Source organism: Prinia subflava, chromosome 14, assembly GCF_021018805.1.
Source record: "Prinia subflava isolate CZ2003 ecotype Zambia chromosome 14, Cam_Psub_1.2, whole genome shotgun sequence".
In the NCBI taxonomy this organism is placed as follows: domain Eukaryota; kingdom Metazoa; phylum Chordata; class Aves; order Passeriformes; family Cisticolidae; genus Prinia; species Prinia subflava.
Genome location: NC_086260.1, coordinates 13,533,825 through 13,548,867, shown reverse-complemented (window position 1 = coordinate 13,548,867; position 15,043 = coordinate 13,533,825). Strand labels below are relative to the sequence as shown.

At 47.8% G+C, this 15,043-nt stretch overlaps 1 protein-coding gene across 1 annotated transcript in view; it reads right to left on the bottom strand.

The window, feature by feature from the left end:
* Positions 1-2,868: 2,868 nt before the first annotated feature.
* EFCC1 (EF-hand and coiled-coil domain containing 1) overlaps positions 2,869-15,043 on the bottom strand; it is a 37,043-nt gene continuing 24,868 nt past the window's right edge. Inside the window, exons 3-8 of the mRNA XM_063411369.1 lie at positions 14,830-14,972; positions 11,580-11,694; positions 10,765-10,924; positions 8,262-8,420; positions 6,785-6,854; positions 2,869-5,299 (exon numbers count right to left, since the gene is read on the bottom strand). Coding sequence (XP_063267439.1) covers positions 5,166-5,299; positions 6,785-6,854; positions 8,262-8,420; positions 10,765-10,924; positions 11,580-11,694; positions 14,830-14,972 — 781 coding nt within the window. The 3' untranslated portion in view covers positions 2,869-5,165. The remainder of the gene's footprint in view (positions 5,300-6,784; positions 6,855-8,261; positions 8,421-10,764; positions 10,925-11,579; positions 11,695-14,829; positions 14,973-15,043) is intronic.

Sequence of the window (15,043 nt, the reverse complement as noted above, 5' to 3'; positions counted from 1 at the left end):
GAGCAGTGAGGATGGAGTTACACCCTGAGCAGGAGCAGTGAGGATGGAGTTACACCCCGAGCAGGAGCAGTGAGGATGGAGTTACACCCCGAGCAGGAGCAGTGAGGATGGAGTTACACCCTGAGCAGGAGCAGTGAGGATGGAGTTACACCCCGAGCAGGAGCAGTGAGGATGGAGTTACACCCCGAGCAGGAGCAGTGAGGATGGAGTTACACCCTGAGCAGGAGCAGTGAGGATGGAGTTACACCCTGAGCAGGAGCAGTGAGGATGGAGTTACACCCTGAGCAGGAGCAGTGAGGATGGAGTTGTTACACCCTGAGCAGGAGCAGTGAGGATGGAGTTGTTACACCCTGAGCAGGAGCAGTGAGGATGGAGTTACACCCTGAGCAGGAGCAGTGAGGATGGAGTAACACCCTGAGCAGGAGCAGTGAGGATGGAGTAACACCCTGAGCAGGAGCAGTGAGGATGGAGTTACACCCTGAGCAGGAGCAGTGAGGATGGAGTTACATCCTGAGCAGGAGCAGTGAGGGTTTAGTTACACCCTGAGCAGGAGCAGTGAGGATGGAGTTACACCCTGAGCAGGAGCAGTGAGGATGGAGTAACACCCTGAGCAGGAGCAGTGCAGGACGATTTGTGGAATATTCGTGGAAGCACAGGATGGTTTGGGCTGGAAGGGAACTCAAAGCTCACCTCATTCCACTACACCAGGTTGCTGCAAGCCCCATCCAGCCCAGCCTGGAACATTCCCAGGGGAATCCACAACTTCTCTGGACAATCTATTCCAGTGCCTCGCCACCCTTACAGTCAAGAATTTCTTCCCAGGAGCTCATCTAGCCCTGCTCTCAGCTTAAAGCCACCCCCCCTTCTCACCCCACATCCCCCCAAAAACCTCTCCAGCTCCTTGTGAGCCCCCTTTGGGCACTGCCAGGGGCTCTCAGCTCTTCCCAGAGCCTTCTCTTCATGCAGAGTTCATTCTGCTTCATTTCCTAGGTTGTTATTGACCTTCAAAGTCTGCATCCTGTGCTGCAGGTTTTGGCAGAGGTAGGAATTTTTCAGGAGAGCTTTTCCCACTGGTTCTGACACTCTGCTGTGGTTTGGGAGTTTCAGTAGACAAGAATACTGTTGTATTGGCAGGAGAAAACTGGCCATGAGTTGAATTTGCTGTCCAGCTGGTGCCTGGGTCTAAAACACCAACTTAGGAATTCTTGAATTCCTCTGAGCCTTTTCCTTCTCTTCTTTTTGCTCTGCAGTCTGGAAATGGGTGGGGGATCAAGTCTGGGAGCAGGCAGTTCTCCAGACAGAGTTTGAAATGTTACAGCTCAGAAAAAGATACACATTTTAGGAAATAATGTCATTTAAGAAGTGACTCTCACTTCAGAGAAGCTTGCTGTAATTCAGACACCCCTTCTAAGTGAAGAAGTGAGCAAACTGAATAACCAAGGGGGTTTTGCTTTGCTAAGCTCTTCTCTGAGTACCTCAGTCCAAGTTTGGGGTGTGATGCTTTCAGCCTCGAGGTGATTTGAAAAAAGTTGGGGGGACAAAATTAATTTGAGCTATTTTGGCATGCTGAAGCAAAGAAACAGAAAAGTAGAGAAGAAACCCAAGACCTCTGAAAATCCATCTTTTGAAAGCAAAGTGTTATTAGGGACATAAGGATTATTTAAATTTAATTTCACACTAAGGAACACACTCTATAGCTTTTGTATCTTGGGGAATTATACATAAAATCATGAAAATAAGGCAATATAAATACTAAAGGATTCAGTGACTTAAACTCCATGGAATTATAAATCTGAGGGGGCCCTGTGGCTGGTCATGGAGGTTCAGTGTCACTCTCACAGGGAGCAGTTCCATTTCATGCAGCACTGTTTGAAAGAGCTCCTCTCTCCTAATCCCAGCTCTTCCATCCCCATGTAATGGGTTAAAGGACAGTATCATGAAAGGGAGGGGTTTTAATTCCAGCAAATACTGGTGCCAAGGGTTTATTCCTCCCAGAGAGTGCACAGATGCACTGAACCCCTCGGAGCAGCTCTGGCTGGACAAGGCCACTCTGACTTGCTGCAAAAATCCTGTGACTCAGAGTAACATCTGTGATGAGTCCCCACTGCCAAACACTCCAGAGAGAGCTTCAGAAATAGATGGGACAATTATTTAATAACTTTACAGATCAGGTGGACTTTAATTTACTAATAGTTCATGCCTCCTATAAACTAAAAAATAATGGGAGGTGGAAACTCTCCTTGAAAAATGTAACTTGTGCTAGAAGTGTGAACCCCTCGGAAGTTATCCCAGGGAGAAATTTGCCAAATGGGAAGTGAGAGGTGTTGGGAGGGGAAGGGACATTGAGGATGAAGTCAAATCAGAAAGTTTTTGTGGAAAAAACCCAAAAACTTCGTGGTGGAGGTCAGGAGAGCAAATATCGAAGCTTCCTTTTAGGGCCAGTTTGTGGGTTTGATAGAAAACAAATAAACTGAAAGTGAGTTTGTGGGGATCTAAGGAAATACAAAGTCTGTGAGAAATGGATGCCAGGTTTGGGGGACATGGGAACAGGAAAAAGGGTCACAAACCCAAATCCTGCAGCAGCTGAGGGTCCAGAGCCACGTGTGTACCTGCATTTTAATCCTGCTCCTGAGTGTCTCCCCTGCCACCTGGACACACAGATCAGGCTCATTCCACGATTCCCTGGCATTTTCCCCCTTTCCACCTCTGCCACATTCCTGGGCAAGTCTGAGAGAGCTGCACAAAACAAAAGCTGACACTTCATGGGTTCTGAACCCAAGCAGGGAGCTGATTTCTGCTCATTGCAACTCTTCCCTGTGGCACAACAGAGGCTGTTTGTGTAGGATATAATGCCAGCAGATACCTCAGTGTATCACCAGGAATAGTACATTGTGCTCTGGTATTTTGTCAGTAATATATTTAGCATTAAGGGACAGTTCTCTTCCTTAGAGGGTGAATATTGTTCTATGTATAAATGTCCTGTCTAATGTATCTTTAAGAAAAATGTACATTGACATTATATATCTATTCTTAAAATCCTTCTCTGCTAAACCACCAAAAAACCCTCCAAAATACAAAAAAGCCCATCAAACAAACAAAAAACCCCACAACCCCCCCCAAAAATGAGGTAAAACACCATTGAACAGAGTTTGTTTCATTATTTGCATACCCTCCCTTTTTTTTCCTTTAAATGAAATGAAAATAATACAAATTTTTGTTCCCAGTTTGGCTGAAATGTGCCACAATTTTTAATGGATTTGTGCGTGAGCCACACAGTGTGTTCTGCATTGAAAGGAGTGGAAATCTCATTCCCCACCTTGCACTGTGGACCTTATTCCTGTATGGAAACCATTTTCCTGGGAAAAATTCATCCCCGTGCAGTTGAATGATCTTATTTCATCGCTGGCATTATCTCAGGCAAATCATTTCACATTCTTAAAAGACCCACAGTGCATCTTTTCAATAACACAGATTCAGCTGGCTCTTTTAGGAGTTCTGCCTCTGTTTGGCAGGTGAATGACACAGCAAAAACACCTTGGAAGAAACCTGGTTTTTTGTACTTTTGCCCCAAGAATTATTTTATTGATTAAAATTAAAACATTCTATGGCACCATGATAAGGCCCAGCTATTGACATTAATTGGCCTGCATGTGGGGCCTGATTTTGTCTCTGCAGCTGCATTGAGGGAAATTAAACTTAAGAACTCACTTGTGCACTGGATGAGTTGTTTGCTAACACAGAACAACAGTAAAGTGAATTTTTGAGCCCTTCCTTTCCCTGAGAGCCTGGGAACAAAATTGCTTTGGACCTTCTTCAAGCATTTAAATTTAACTTTTTATGTAAAATCTGTCTGTTGTCAGCAAAGGCTGCTGCATATTCCTAAGGCATCTCTATAATTGCAAATATAAAATTCAGCAGAGCAATAAAAAACTCTAGCTTCAGAGTTAAGTAAGGTGAATAATTGAGTGAGAAACACAGAGCCCTTAAAACCTGCACTGCTGGCACACACTCCTGGGTGTGTTTATCATTCAGTTTGTCACTCTTAGGGTAAGAGATAACAAATCCAGGGATAACAAATCCAGGGATAACACAGGCTGCCTTGGCTTTGCACTGGGGCTTCCACAAAGGCTGCAAACTGTGCCCAGCCCCTGCAACCCAGGGCTGTAAATCTGGGTGGGTGTGGTGGGCACAATTTGGTGCCAGTGCCCCTTTTCCAGGGCTGTAAATTCACGTGGGTCAGGTGAAGGTGGTGGGCACAATTTGTGCCAGTGCCCCCTTTCCAAGGCTGTAAATCCAGGTGGGTCAGGTGGGTGTGTGGTGGGCACAGTTTGGTGCCAGTCCCACTTTTCCAGGGCTGTAAATCCATGTGGGACAGGTTGGTGTGGTGGACACAGTTAGTGCCAGTCCCACTTTTCCAGGGCTGTAAATCCAGGTGGGTCAGGTGAGGGTGGTGGGCACAGTTTGGTGCCAGTGCCCTTTTCCAGGGCTGTAAATCCATGTGAGTCAGGTGAGGGTGGTGGGCACTGTTTGGTTTAGTCCAGTCCCACTTTTCCAGGGCTGTAAATCCAGGTGGGTGTGGTGGGCACAGGTTGGTGCCAGTGCCACTTTTCCAGGGCTGTAAATTCATGTGGGTCAGGTGAAGGTGGTGGGCACAGTTTGGTGCCAGTCCAGTCCCACTTTTCCAGGGCTGTAAATCCAGGTGGGTGTGGTGGGCACAGGTTGGTGCCAGTGCCACTTTTCCAGGGCTGTAAATTCACGTGGGTCAGGTGAGGGTGGTGGGCACAGTTTGGTGCCAGTGCCCTTTTCCAGGGCTGTAAATCCACATGGGTCAGGTGGGTGTGGTGGGCACAGTTTGTGCCAGTGCCCCTTTTCCAGGGCTGTAAATCCAGGTGGGTGTGGTGGGCACAGTTTGGTTTAGTCCAGTCCCACTTTTCCAGGGCTGTAAATCTGTGTGGGTGTGGTGGGCACAGTTTGGTGCCACTGCCCCTTTTCCAGGCCTGTAAATCCAGGCCAGGCAGGGCTGTGCTCAGCCCAGGGCTGGTGCTCTCCCCGTGGGTCACTCCTGGCCAGTCCAGGCGTGGCTGAGCTGGACAAATGTCCTTCCTTCCTTCCTTCCTTCCTTCCTTCCTTCCTTGCTCCCTGCCCTGTCCTGGGGCTGCCTGGGCTCAGCAGGAGATCACCAGGGGGTTGGCCAGGGAGCGTGGGCTCTGTGCCTGCTCCAGGGGCTGCTGCTGCAGCAGCTCACAGGCTGCCAGCTCCTGCTGAAGGGTGTCCAGCACTCCGAACAGCTGGGCTTTGCCTTGGGAAAGAAAATTGCAAACCTTAGCATGTGAGCAAAGTAAGGAAGCTGCAGTTTCACAATGATAACAGGCTCTTTTCTTCATAGGTGCCCTTTCAAGTGGTTATCATAAAATGTCTAAATTTTGTGACTGAATAATGAATTCCTGCCCATAACAAACATGAGCAAATCTGGGTTCAGCTCTCTTCTCTGCTTTTCTCTTGCTTCATTCCCTGCCCACTGAGGTCTGATGTACTTGTGTGAACAAAGACTAATATCACATCACAACTGCCAACCCAACCATCCCCTCTGGCTTGTCAGAGAAAAATGTTTGACTGCAAAGACTTGGGGAAGTCTGCCTAGCTCTCCCCAGGTGCTCAGCCAGGCACTGGGAAGCAGAGGGGTGAGCTGTGTGTGCAGAATGGGCAGAGAGCAGCTCTTGTTGGAGTTTTAGGGAGCTGAGCTGTGCTGCTGTGACAAAGGGAGGAACTTTGAGCTGGATAATTGTGCAGGACAATTGGCAGCACCTTCTGGACCCTGTGCTGTGGTTCCGAACAGCCCCCTCCTCTGTTCTCCCAGGAGAACATCAAGCCCATGGCTCAGCTGGGCTTTCTCTCTGTGTTGGTGTCCTGGAGCCCACAAAAGTCTGCCTTTGCCCTCTTTTCTCTGCCCCCTCTGCAGCTGAAGAGCACAGCCTGGCTCTGGGCTGCCTGTGCCCTGCATTGCTGGGCACGAGGAAAAACAAACTGCAAACCCTAAAGGGCTCCCAGGCCATCCTCCCCAAATCCCTGTAAATAACATTCTCCAAAAACGAGCCCCCAGGCCACATCTGCTCTTTTCTAATCTTGTCTTAGACTGCTGCCTGCCTATTAAAACACCTCCAAGCCGTGTTCCTGGGACAGGCTGTTCATTTCTTGAAGGAAAGAACAAATGCTCTGCTAATAGGAACAAAGCAATCAGCCCAAAGCCCTGGGGCTGTGATCCCTGCACGGCTCCTGCAAAGGCAGCTCCACACAACTGGCAAGGGACTGGAGTTTGCAGGTTTAATTTTCACACCAGGATCACGGAATGCTGTTCTTAGAGGAGTGCAGGTTTGATCTGGTTTCTGCACAGAGTGGTTCTGATGGGTAAATCTTGTGCTGCAGCAGAGGAACACAACACCCTGGGGCAGCAAATCTGAGAAGCAATGACACACTTGGTCATTTTTCTACTTTCGTGTATCAATGAAACCCTAAAAACATTCATAGCGTACTGAATTACCCTCCAAAGGCCAAATTTTAATCAAAATTTGACTAGAAAAGCACCCTGGGTGTGGTTTTGATGCATCACAGACTAGAAATCATCATTTCTAGAGGTAATCTTCCAAACTACCTCCTTCTCCCCAGCCGTACCCCAGGATTTGAAACACCTTTTTTAGATATCTCCCCATCTGTGTGTTACCCAGGGTTTGTCCCAAAAGGACACTTTTCATGCTTCTTGGTCTTTGGGTGTGACTTCTTTTCTTACCAGGCTGGGGGTCACGGCAGGATTCCAAAGTGCTCAGCAGGATTTTCCCCAAGGCTCGCTTAGATATGTTCTTTAAAAAAAAAATAACAACAGGACAACATCATGGCACAAATATGTCCTTCCCCAGTTTAGAGACATGCAACAGAACCTAGGTGCTGGGTGTCTGCATTTGGAAACTAAACCAAAATGGCACTGAATCCTGATTAACACAAGGCTTGATATTTGCTTTAGTTTCAAGCATTTATCTTAGACCCTGCTCAGACAGCAGTTTGTAGGGGTTTGCAATTCCTTCATATGGCTGTGGGAAGAGAAATAACAATTATTCAGTGGAAAATACAGAGTTTTCCAGACTATGTGCCTGAAAAACTGCAGGTGGCAAGGAGGGTAAGCAAAGCAAAAGCTCTTTGAGTCCTGTGCCAGGTCTGTGGGGAAGGTGAAGTGAACCTGGTGTGTTATTTTAGGAAGGATCTTCTCAGACCCTTCAGCTGAAGGACAGAGCAGATGTCCCGTGGCAGGGCTGGGTCTGAGGTCTAATAAACATCAGCCAAAGTGAGAGCACTGCACAAACAGCTCGGGGTTTGGATGGCCTCTCTCAGTGGTGGATTTACATAAGAAATCCTGTGGGACATCATGTGCCTGGAAAAGCAAACTCTCCTAATTTGCTGTCAAGACACTCTGTGCTTTCTGGGAGATGGGCTTGCAATGAGTTTAATTAGCACTTAGCCTGTATCTGCAGGGACAGGCTGTTCCTGCTAAAACTTCAAGAGGTGGAAGGGAGCACTTCTGGGAGGAGGATGCTGCTACCTGCCCTGCTCCCTGGCACTGCTCCTCCACCTGCCTGGCTGCCCCAGTGGGGCTGGGGCAGACTGGGAGGCAGTTTTGGGATTTCCCATGGCCTCAGCAGCACTGTGTGGGGTTTTATTAGTGGGTTTTATCAGACAGGATGTGTGTGTGCCTTTCACTGCTCGGTGGTAGGTTGTGTTGTGAATTAAACATTTCAGACATGAAGGTGAATGTGTGAGGAAGTGACACCTAAACCCACAAGTTCTGATGGGTAGGGTTTCTTCTGTCTTAGGTATATCCCATCAGGGATTTAGGGGATCCTTGCTAAACTCTCCTGGGAGTTTTATCTCTTTAATAATCACTGAGAGTTACATTAGCAGGCAAGATCCTGATCAAGAAGGAAAAACAATTCTGGAATCTTCCTGATTACTCACTTCATTTTCCTCATTTGCCCTCAATTTTGGTTTAGAGGGTAATGAGCCTGAAGATTCAGCTCCAAGGAGATCTCCAGGCTTTTAGAAAGCCAGTCCAAGGGGTCTAAAAGCTTTCTGCAAGCACCAGGCAGACCCCAGGGCACACAGACGTAAAACACAGCCCTGCTGTAAAGGCTTTTGTAGCTCACAGAAGGGATGAACACATTCTTAGTGTGGAAAGGACTCCAAACCCATGTCCAGCCCCTGCTCTCTCACCATACCAAGTCTCGGAGCTGCTGGAGGAGCTGCAGGACATCCAGGAGCTTCTCCTCCACCAGGGACAGCCGAACCCTCTCTGTCTCCAGCATCTGCAGCTCCATCTTCAGCACTTCTGTCTCCTCCACCTTCTGCTGCAGCTCCCCGAGCCAGGGCCCTTCCATCTGCACAAAACACAGCGAACTGGAGCCACTGGAGCTGCTCCTTCCCTGCCCAAGCACTGCACAGCTGAGTTTTGCCCCTTTTGTGGCCAATGGGGCTCGCTCCAGAAGGTTCTCTTGGAGGGAAGTACATTTTTTAATGTTCTACTTTAAGTGAGATTTCATTCATCACTGGCTGCACGCAGGCCATTCAGGAATTTTAAATACTAAATGTATTATATATTTTATGCTTCAATACCAGCATTGCTATGTCAGATTTCTCCCCTTTTGCTTTCCTGTCGTGCTCTATCAAGCAGAACTCACTAGCAATGATCTGTCCATTCAGTGAGGCAAGGGGATGTGCCTGTCCCTGGTGCAGTGGGGACCAGGAGAGGAACACCCACAGGAACAACCTCTCCCCTGTTCCCCCTTGCTTTTCTCCAGATATTGGGGTGAACTTCTCACCTCACCCTGTATGGCAGTTCATAAATTAATGGTCTTTTTAATTGGGCTCATACAGGAAATAATTGGCATTTCTTTGCCACACTACGCTCAGCAGCATAACACTTTATTTTCAGACTTCACTCCTGCTCTCCCCATCAATCATGCCCAGGTCACCACCCTGTCTTCAGCAGGAGCTATTTTTAAGAGTTTGGGTGTTGGAAAGTAGAATTTTCTAGACATGACAAATCTCAGAACTCTCTCAGCCTCTGGTGTTACAAGCCTCAGACTGGAGCAATTATTAATCAGTATTTGAGAGGGCTGCCCTTCACTTGCCTGCTGAGGCTCTTGCTTGTTAGCCCTGCTGTTATTAGGCTGATTTTCCACTCTGAGCAGGTACAGACAGAAGCACACACAGCAATGTGTAAGGCACTTTTGTCAGCCTCAGAGAAAGTGCTGGTGGTGTATTTATTAAGCCAATATATTTATTTGCACAGTGCTGGAGAGAGAGCATTTCTCAGTCTTCCTATTTGCTTTCTGTTGATTACAAAGAGAGTCAGGATTTTGGTCAGGATTTTTTTTATTACTTGTCTTTTTCATAGCAGCAAATTCCTCCCCTATAACTGCAGGCTGATATAAAAGGGCTTAAGAATAAATTTCCTAACAGGCTCCAAATGATTCATCCCACTGCTATTTAATTCTTGTCACAGTGAGCTGGCACTGTGTCTTCTTCACCTCCCTGCCTGCCTCTAAATCAAGAGCAACAGATCCCATTTTTCTTCTGGAATTTTGTATTAATCTGTTGATAATGGTGCTTTTCCAGACAAGCTGCACAGCACTAATATCCATCAGCAGAGATGAAAAAGAGGGCAGTGTGATGCTGCAGAAGAAGATGAGCACCTCAGAATGGGAAGAAAGGAGAAGAAAACTGGCACTACCTGCAGGTAGGGGTTTTTTCTGATGCTAAGCAGTAGAGAAGGAACTTTTGTGTTTCTCTGCAAGGATACTGCAAGGATAAATTGCTATTGAATACTGCAAAACGTCTAAGGCAGAAATAGGATTTTACTCTGGTTTTAGTTTTTTTCCCTAACAAGTAAACTCTTTCATTTAATTTAGTCAAGGGAGAAAATTATACGAAACACTGTTAAAACACGAAGTTAAGAAGCTGAATATTTCACCCTTACTTTAAATATTTCACTGATTCACTGATAATCCTTCCAGAACTACTGAAAGCTTCCTGCTTTGTTTAAAGATGGGGTATAAAAAAAAGCACAGGAGAAAGCAGACCAGGGCCATGCAATAATTTTGTTTTGAAAGATTTTCTGGCTCTTCAGTCTGTGCCCACCAGGGGCTGAAGTCTGCAGAATTTAAATAGGGAAATCACACAGGACTGCTGGCATACAGCACTGGGGATTTAAATAATGTGGTTATAACCTCAAGGGGAGTTGGACATGCTGCTAACCTGAGAAGTAGTTTTATTCATATTTTATTATATTATTGATATATTAGATTGATATATTCTATTTGTGATAGAAATATATCAGTCTAAGCCAAAGAAAAAGAGTAAATGGGATAATTTACTGCCAGCCTGAGGCATTTATTGAAGAGTTATTCTGCTCCCAGAGGTGTTGGATGCCTCAGGACATGGGGAGTGTTTCATGCACAGCTGGGGAACCTCAGTAAGCCAAGGACAGCATTTGAAGGGCCTGGGGTACATCTCATGCTCCAAAGGCAGTTTTGGGTAGGAACCAGAGCAGAAATTCAGGTGCTGGAGGAAAGCAGGAGATGTCTGAGCTGACAAACTACAGCACAACGAGAAACTTCAGCCACAGAGAGCAGAGTGGCCAGAATAAAATACAAACACATGGAGATGCAGCTCCCCAAAGATGCACAAACAACTCTTCACACCCTGCTTGGCACCTGTTACCTCTTCCATGCTTGTTTGCAGTTTTTTCTCTTGGTGGCCCTGGAGTTCTGGCTGCTCTGTGAGGGGGGAGATTCTCCCCGAGAGCCCCTCAGGGTCCTTCCCATCACTGCTGGTGGTCTCCAGGTAGGAGAGCAGCTTTCTCCACGTCCTTTCATCACATCTGCACACATCATTAAGGGAAAACAGTTAGTGAGACCTCACAGTGGAGGCCTGTGATTGTAAAAAATCAGTTTTCCTGTGGCATTCTTGGCAGGTACAAATGAGTCTCTTCCCTGACACTAATCAGTGTCATTGAAGGACACACAAAAAAAAAAAAAGATGAGAGACTCCAAATATTTTAGAAGGCAAAGAGAATAGAAAAAACTTTGTCTAATTCTTACTACTTTTTGTCTTTGTCTTTTCTTTGTCTAATTCTTACTACTTTTTATAAGGTGTTCTGATACAGATTTAACATGATTGGTGAATAGGAACGAAACCTCTCTAAACCCATTGGTTCAACTAGAGAAACAGCTAGAATGGGTTTTTTTGAGAACTAGAAAGGCAAAACACCATGTGGAGAAAGATAGTTTTGAGAAAGGATGGCTGCTTGCCAAGATTATTTCGAGAAGAAGCTTCCTTGAGAAATTCTCCCTTGGGAAACAACCTAGCAGCTGCCAGGAGGGTAAAAATCTCTCAGACCCAGAAATTCAGGGTTCAGTGGGAGTTTGCAGCAAGCTGCCCCCCACCAGCCATAAAGGATGGGCAGAAGGCTCCTGACTGCAGCCAAAGGAGATGAAATGATCTTAGCAAAGGCACTGATGAGGAGTGGAACTCACCCATTGGCACAGCAGGGCAGCCTGCCCGGGGCGCTGCTCCCGAGGTCCCCCGGGCACCGCTCGCCCTCCTCGTCCGAGGCAGCGCGGCCCTCCACGGCACGGAACAGCTGCTCCTCTGGGGACACAAATAAAATAAAAAATTAAATATTTATATAAATGAAATGAGGTGAAATAAACTCCTCTGCAGCCCCTCCAGTGTTCCTAGGCTAGCTCAGTCCTTAGACCCCCGGGCACTGCTCGCCCTCCTCGTCCGAGGCAGCGCGGCCCTCCACGGCCCGGAACAGCTGCTCCTCTGGGGACACAAATAAAATAAAAAATTAAATATTTATATAAATGAAATGAGGTGAAATAAACCCCTCTGCAGCCCCTCCAGTGCTCCAAGGCTAGCTCAGTCCTTAGACCCCCAGGCACCGCTCGCCCTCCTCATCTGAGGCAGCGCGGCCCTCCACGGCGTGGAGCAGCTGCTCCTCTGGGGACACAAATAAAATAAAAAATTAAATATTTATATAAATGAAATGAGGTGAAATAAACCCCTCTGCAGCCCCTCCAGTGCTCCAAGGCTAGCTCAGTCCTCAGACCCCCGGGCACCGCTCGCCCTCCTCGTCCGAGGCAGCGCGGCCCTCCACGGCGTGGAGCAGCTGCTCCTCTGGGGACACAAATAAAATAAAAAAATATAAAATATTTATATATTTATATAAATGAAATGAGGTGAAGTAAACCCCTTTGTAGCCTCCACGGCACAGAACAGCTGCTCCTCTGGGGGAGATAAATAAAATAAATATATAAATATTTATATAAATGAAATGAGGTGAAATAAACCCCTCTGCAGCCCCTCCAGTGTTCCAAGGCTAGCTCAGTCCTTAGAGGGCTTTGGAGGAATATCAAAGGATTCCAAAAGAGGCTCTGACCCCCAGGTGTGGTTCAAGACATTTATTCCAGAGAGGAAAGAGGACGAGTGTGGAAGGAGAGGGTCTTTTCTGAGCTTCTCCCAGGGAGGGGTAATTGGACACAGCCAATAGGGTCAGAAAGAGGAGGAAGGGTTCAACTACAGGGTTACAAGCTCTAGGGGTCTCTGAGGGGGGAGAAACCATTCCCCAGGGGATTGTAACCCCTCAGCACCCCCAAAACCCCAGAGAAACCCTGAGCCAGAAAGGGGTGAGAGCTGAACCCCTCCAGGAACAGCAGGCAGGGTCCCAGCAGCCCTGGGAAGGGCTGAGGCAGCTGCAGCCACAATCTTTATTTTAGGGGTCCTGAAGGGTTCAGTGCTCTCTTGTGGGTGATTTGGGGCTGTTCTCAACTCTCTTCCCTCCTTCAGTTGCTCTAGTTGATTATCTAGGTTAGGATAACTGTGAAGGATCAGTTGTTCTAGGGGAGCAATTACTATTCAAGCACACAATTTCATCCCTCTGAGTTACTTTTTCTGCCTAAGGAATCCTATTTTACTTGATGGAACATTTTTCCCCGTTTTTTTCTCGTTTTTCCCATATGATTTATTTGTATGAAAACTTTTTGCTAAAAAGCTGTTTGTTCTTGAAATACGGGTGGTGTAATTTCATGTGGAAACTCTGAGCTGGCAAAGCGTGTGATTTTGATAAAAAAAACTGTAAAAGCAGATTTACTTTCTAAGTCTAACCAGATGAAGAACATGCTACGATGTTAATTGTATTTACATGTCACTAGTTTTTACATTGCCAAGCACCCGCTTGCCAGCTCCATTCAACACAGACCTAAAACCCAATTTTTTGTCACAACAAGCAGCTCTCCAGTCTGCAGTAAAGGCGCCTTGTAACTCAGAGTTATTGTCAGATAAGTGCTTTTGTGGTCTTTGAACTGGATGTGCCCGAAAAAATCAATCACTGCAGGGAAGCCAAAGTGTGCAATGTTATGGCAGTTGTTGGTGCTACATGTGCTAAACAGTTTGGGCCTGTCCAGAGTCACTGGAGGAGCCAAGATGTTTCCAAGGAGTGTGGCTGTACAGAATATTAACTGCACTTTTTTCCTTGGAAATTATTTTTGCTGAGGCTCTGCGTTTTTATTTACAAAGAAATGAAATCTTTATACTTTTTGAGCCAGGAAAAAAAAGTTTTGGTGGGATGACTCATGTGGAAAAAAGCAGTTTTAAATCATAGCTCTAAGTAATAAGTTCAATCTTTCATTAAGCACAGAATTATGTGGGGAGTGAGAAGTGGCACTTAGTGGCTGCTGAATCCGACAGGGACAGAGGTTCCCTGACGTTTGTCACCCTTTCCAAGACCCCAGTGGTGGGCTGAGATTTTCCAAACTCAGTTACTGCCAGCTCTTCCCAGGGTTTCCACACAAGTTTTCTGTCCTGAAGTGCCAGAAGGTGCAAGGCACAAATTGTTTTCTATTGTCAGAAACCTGCAGTTACCATAACTCTGCGCAACACAACCTCCATTTGTGTGATTAATCGGTTTTAGATGTGTCTGGAATTTTCAGGTGCTGCAGCTGTGCCAGCTGTGCTGCTGCTGGCTGTGCAGGCGAGAGGGGCAGTGCAGTGTGTGGGGTTGGGGTTGGGTTGGGGTTGGGTTGGGTTGGGTTGGGGTTGGGTTGGGGTTGGTGTTGGGTTGGGTTGGGGTTGGGTTGGGCTGGGTTGGGTTGGGGTTGGGTTGGTGTTGGGTTGGGGTTGTGGTTGGGGTTGGATTGGGGTTGGGTTGGGGCTGGGTTGGGGTTGGGTTGGGGTTGGGTTGGTGTTGGGTTGGGGTTGTGGTTGGGGTTGTGGTTGGGGTTGGATTGGGGTTGGGTTGGGGTTGGGTTGGGTTGGGGTTGGGCTGGGTTGGGGTTGGATTTGGGGTTGGGTTGGGGTTGGGCTGGGGTTGGGTTGGGGTTGGGCTGGGTTGGGGTTGGGTTGGGGTGGGGTTGGGGTTGGGTTGGGGTTGGGTTGGGGTGGGGTTGGGTTGGGGTTAGGTTGGGTTGGGGTTGGGGTTGGGTTGGGTTGGGGTTGGGGTTAGGTTGGGTTGGGGTTGGGTTGGGGTTGGAGTTGGGGTTGGGGTTGGGTTGGGGTTGGGTTTGGGTTGGGGTTGGGGTTGGGTTTGGGTTGGGTTGGGGTTGGGTTGGGGTTGGGGTTGGGTTGGGTTGTGGTTGGGGTTGGGTTGGGTTGGGGTTGGGCTGGGTTGGGGTTGGGTTGTGGTTGTGGTTGGGGTTGGGTTGGGGTTGGGTTGGGGTTGGGTTGGGTTGGGGTTGGGTTGGGGTTGGGGTTGGATTTGGGGTTGGGTTGGGGTTGGGGCCGTACCGTGGTCGGCAATGCCGGCGGGCGAGCGGCGCTCCCGTGGTGCCACGGGCACGGCTGCTCCCCCCTGCTGCTGCTGCTGCTGCTGCTGCTGCTGCTGCTCGGGGCTGCTCTGCTGGCCAGGCTGGCACCGCTCCCCTCCCGACCTGCAAAAGAGCCCGGGTGAGCCTGACCTGCAGGACGTTTGGAAAACCGTAGAGAACGCTGGAAAAATGCC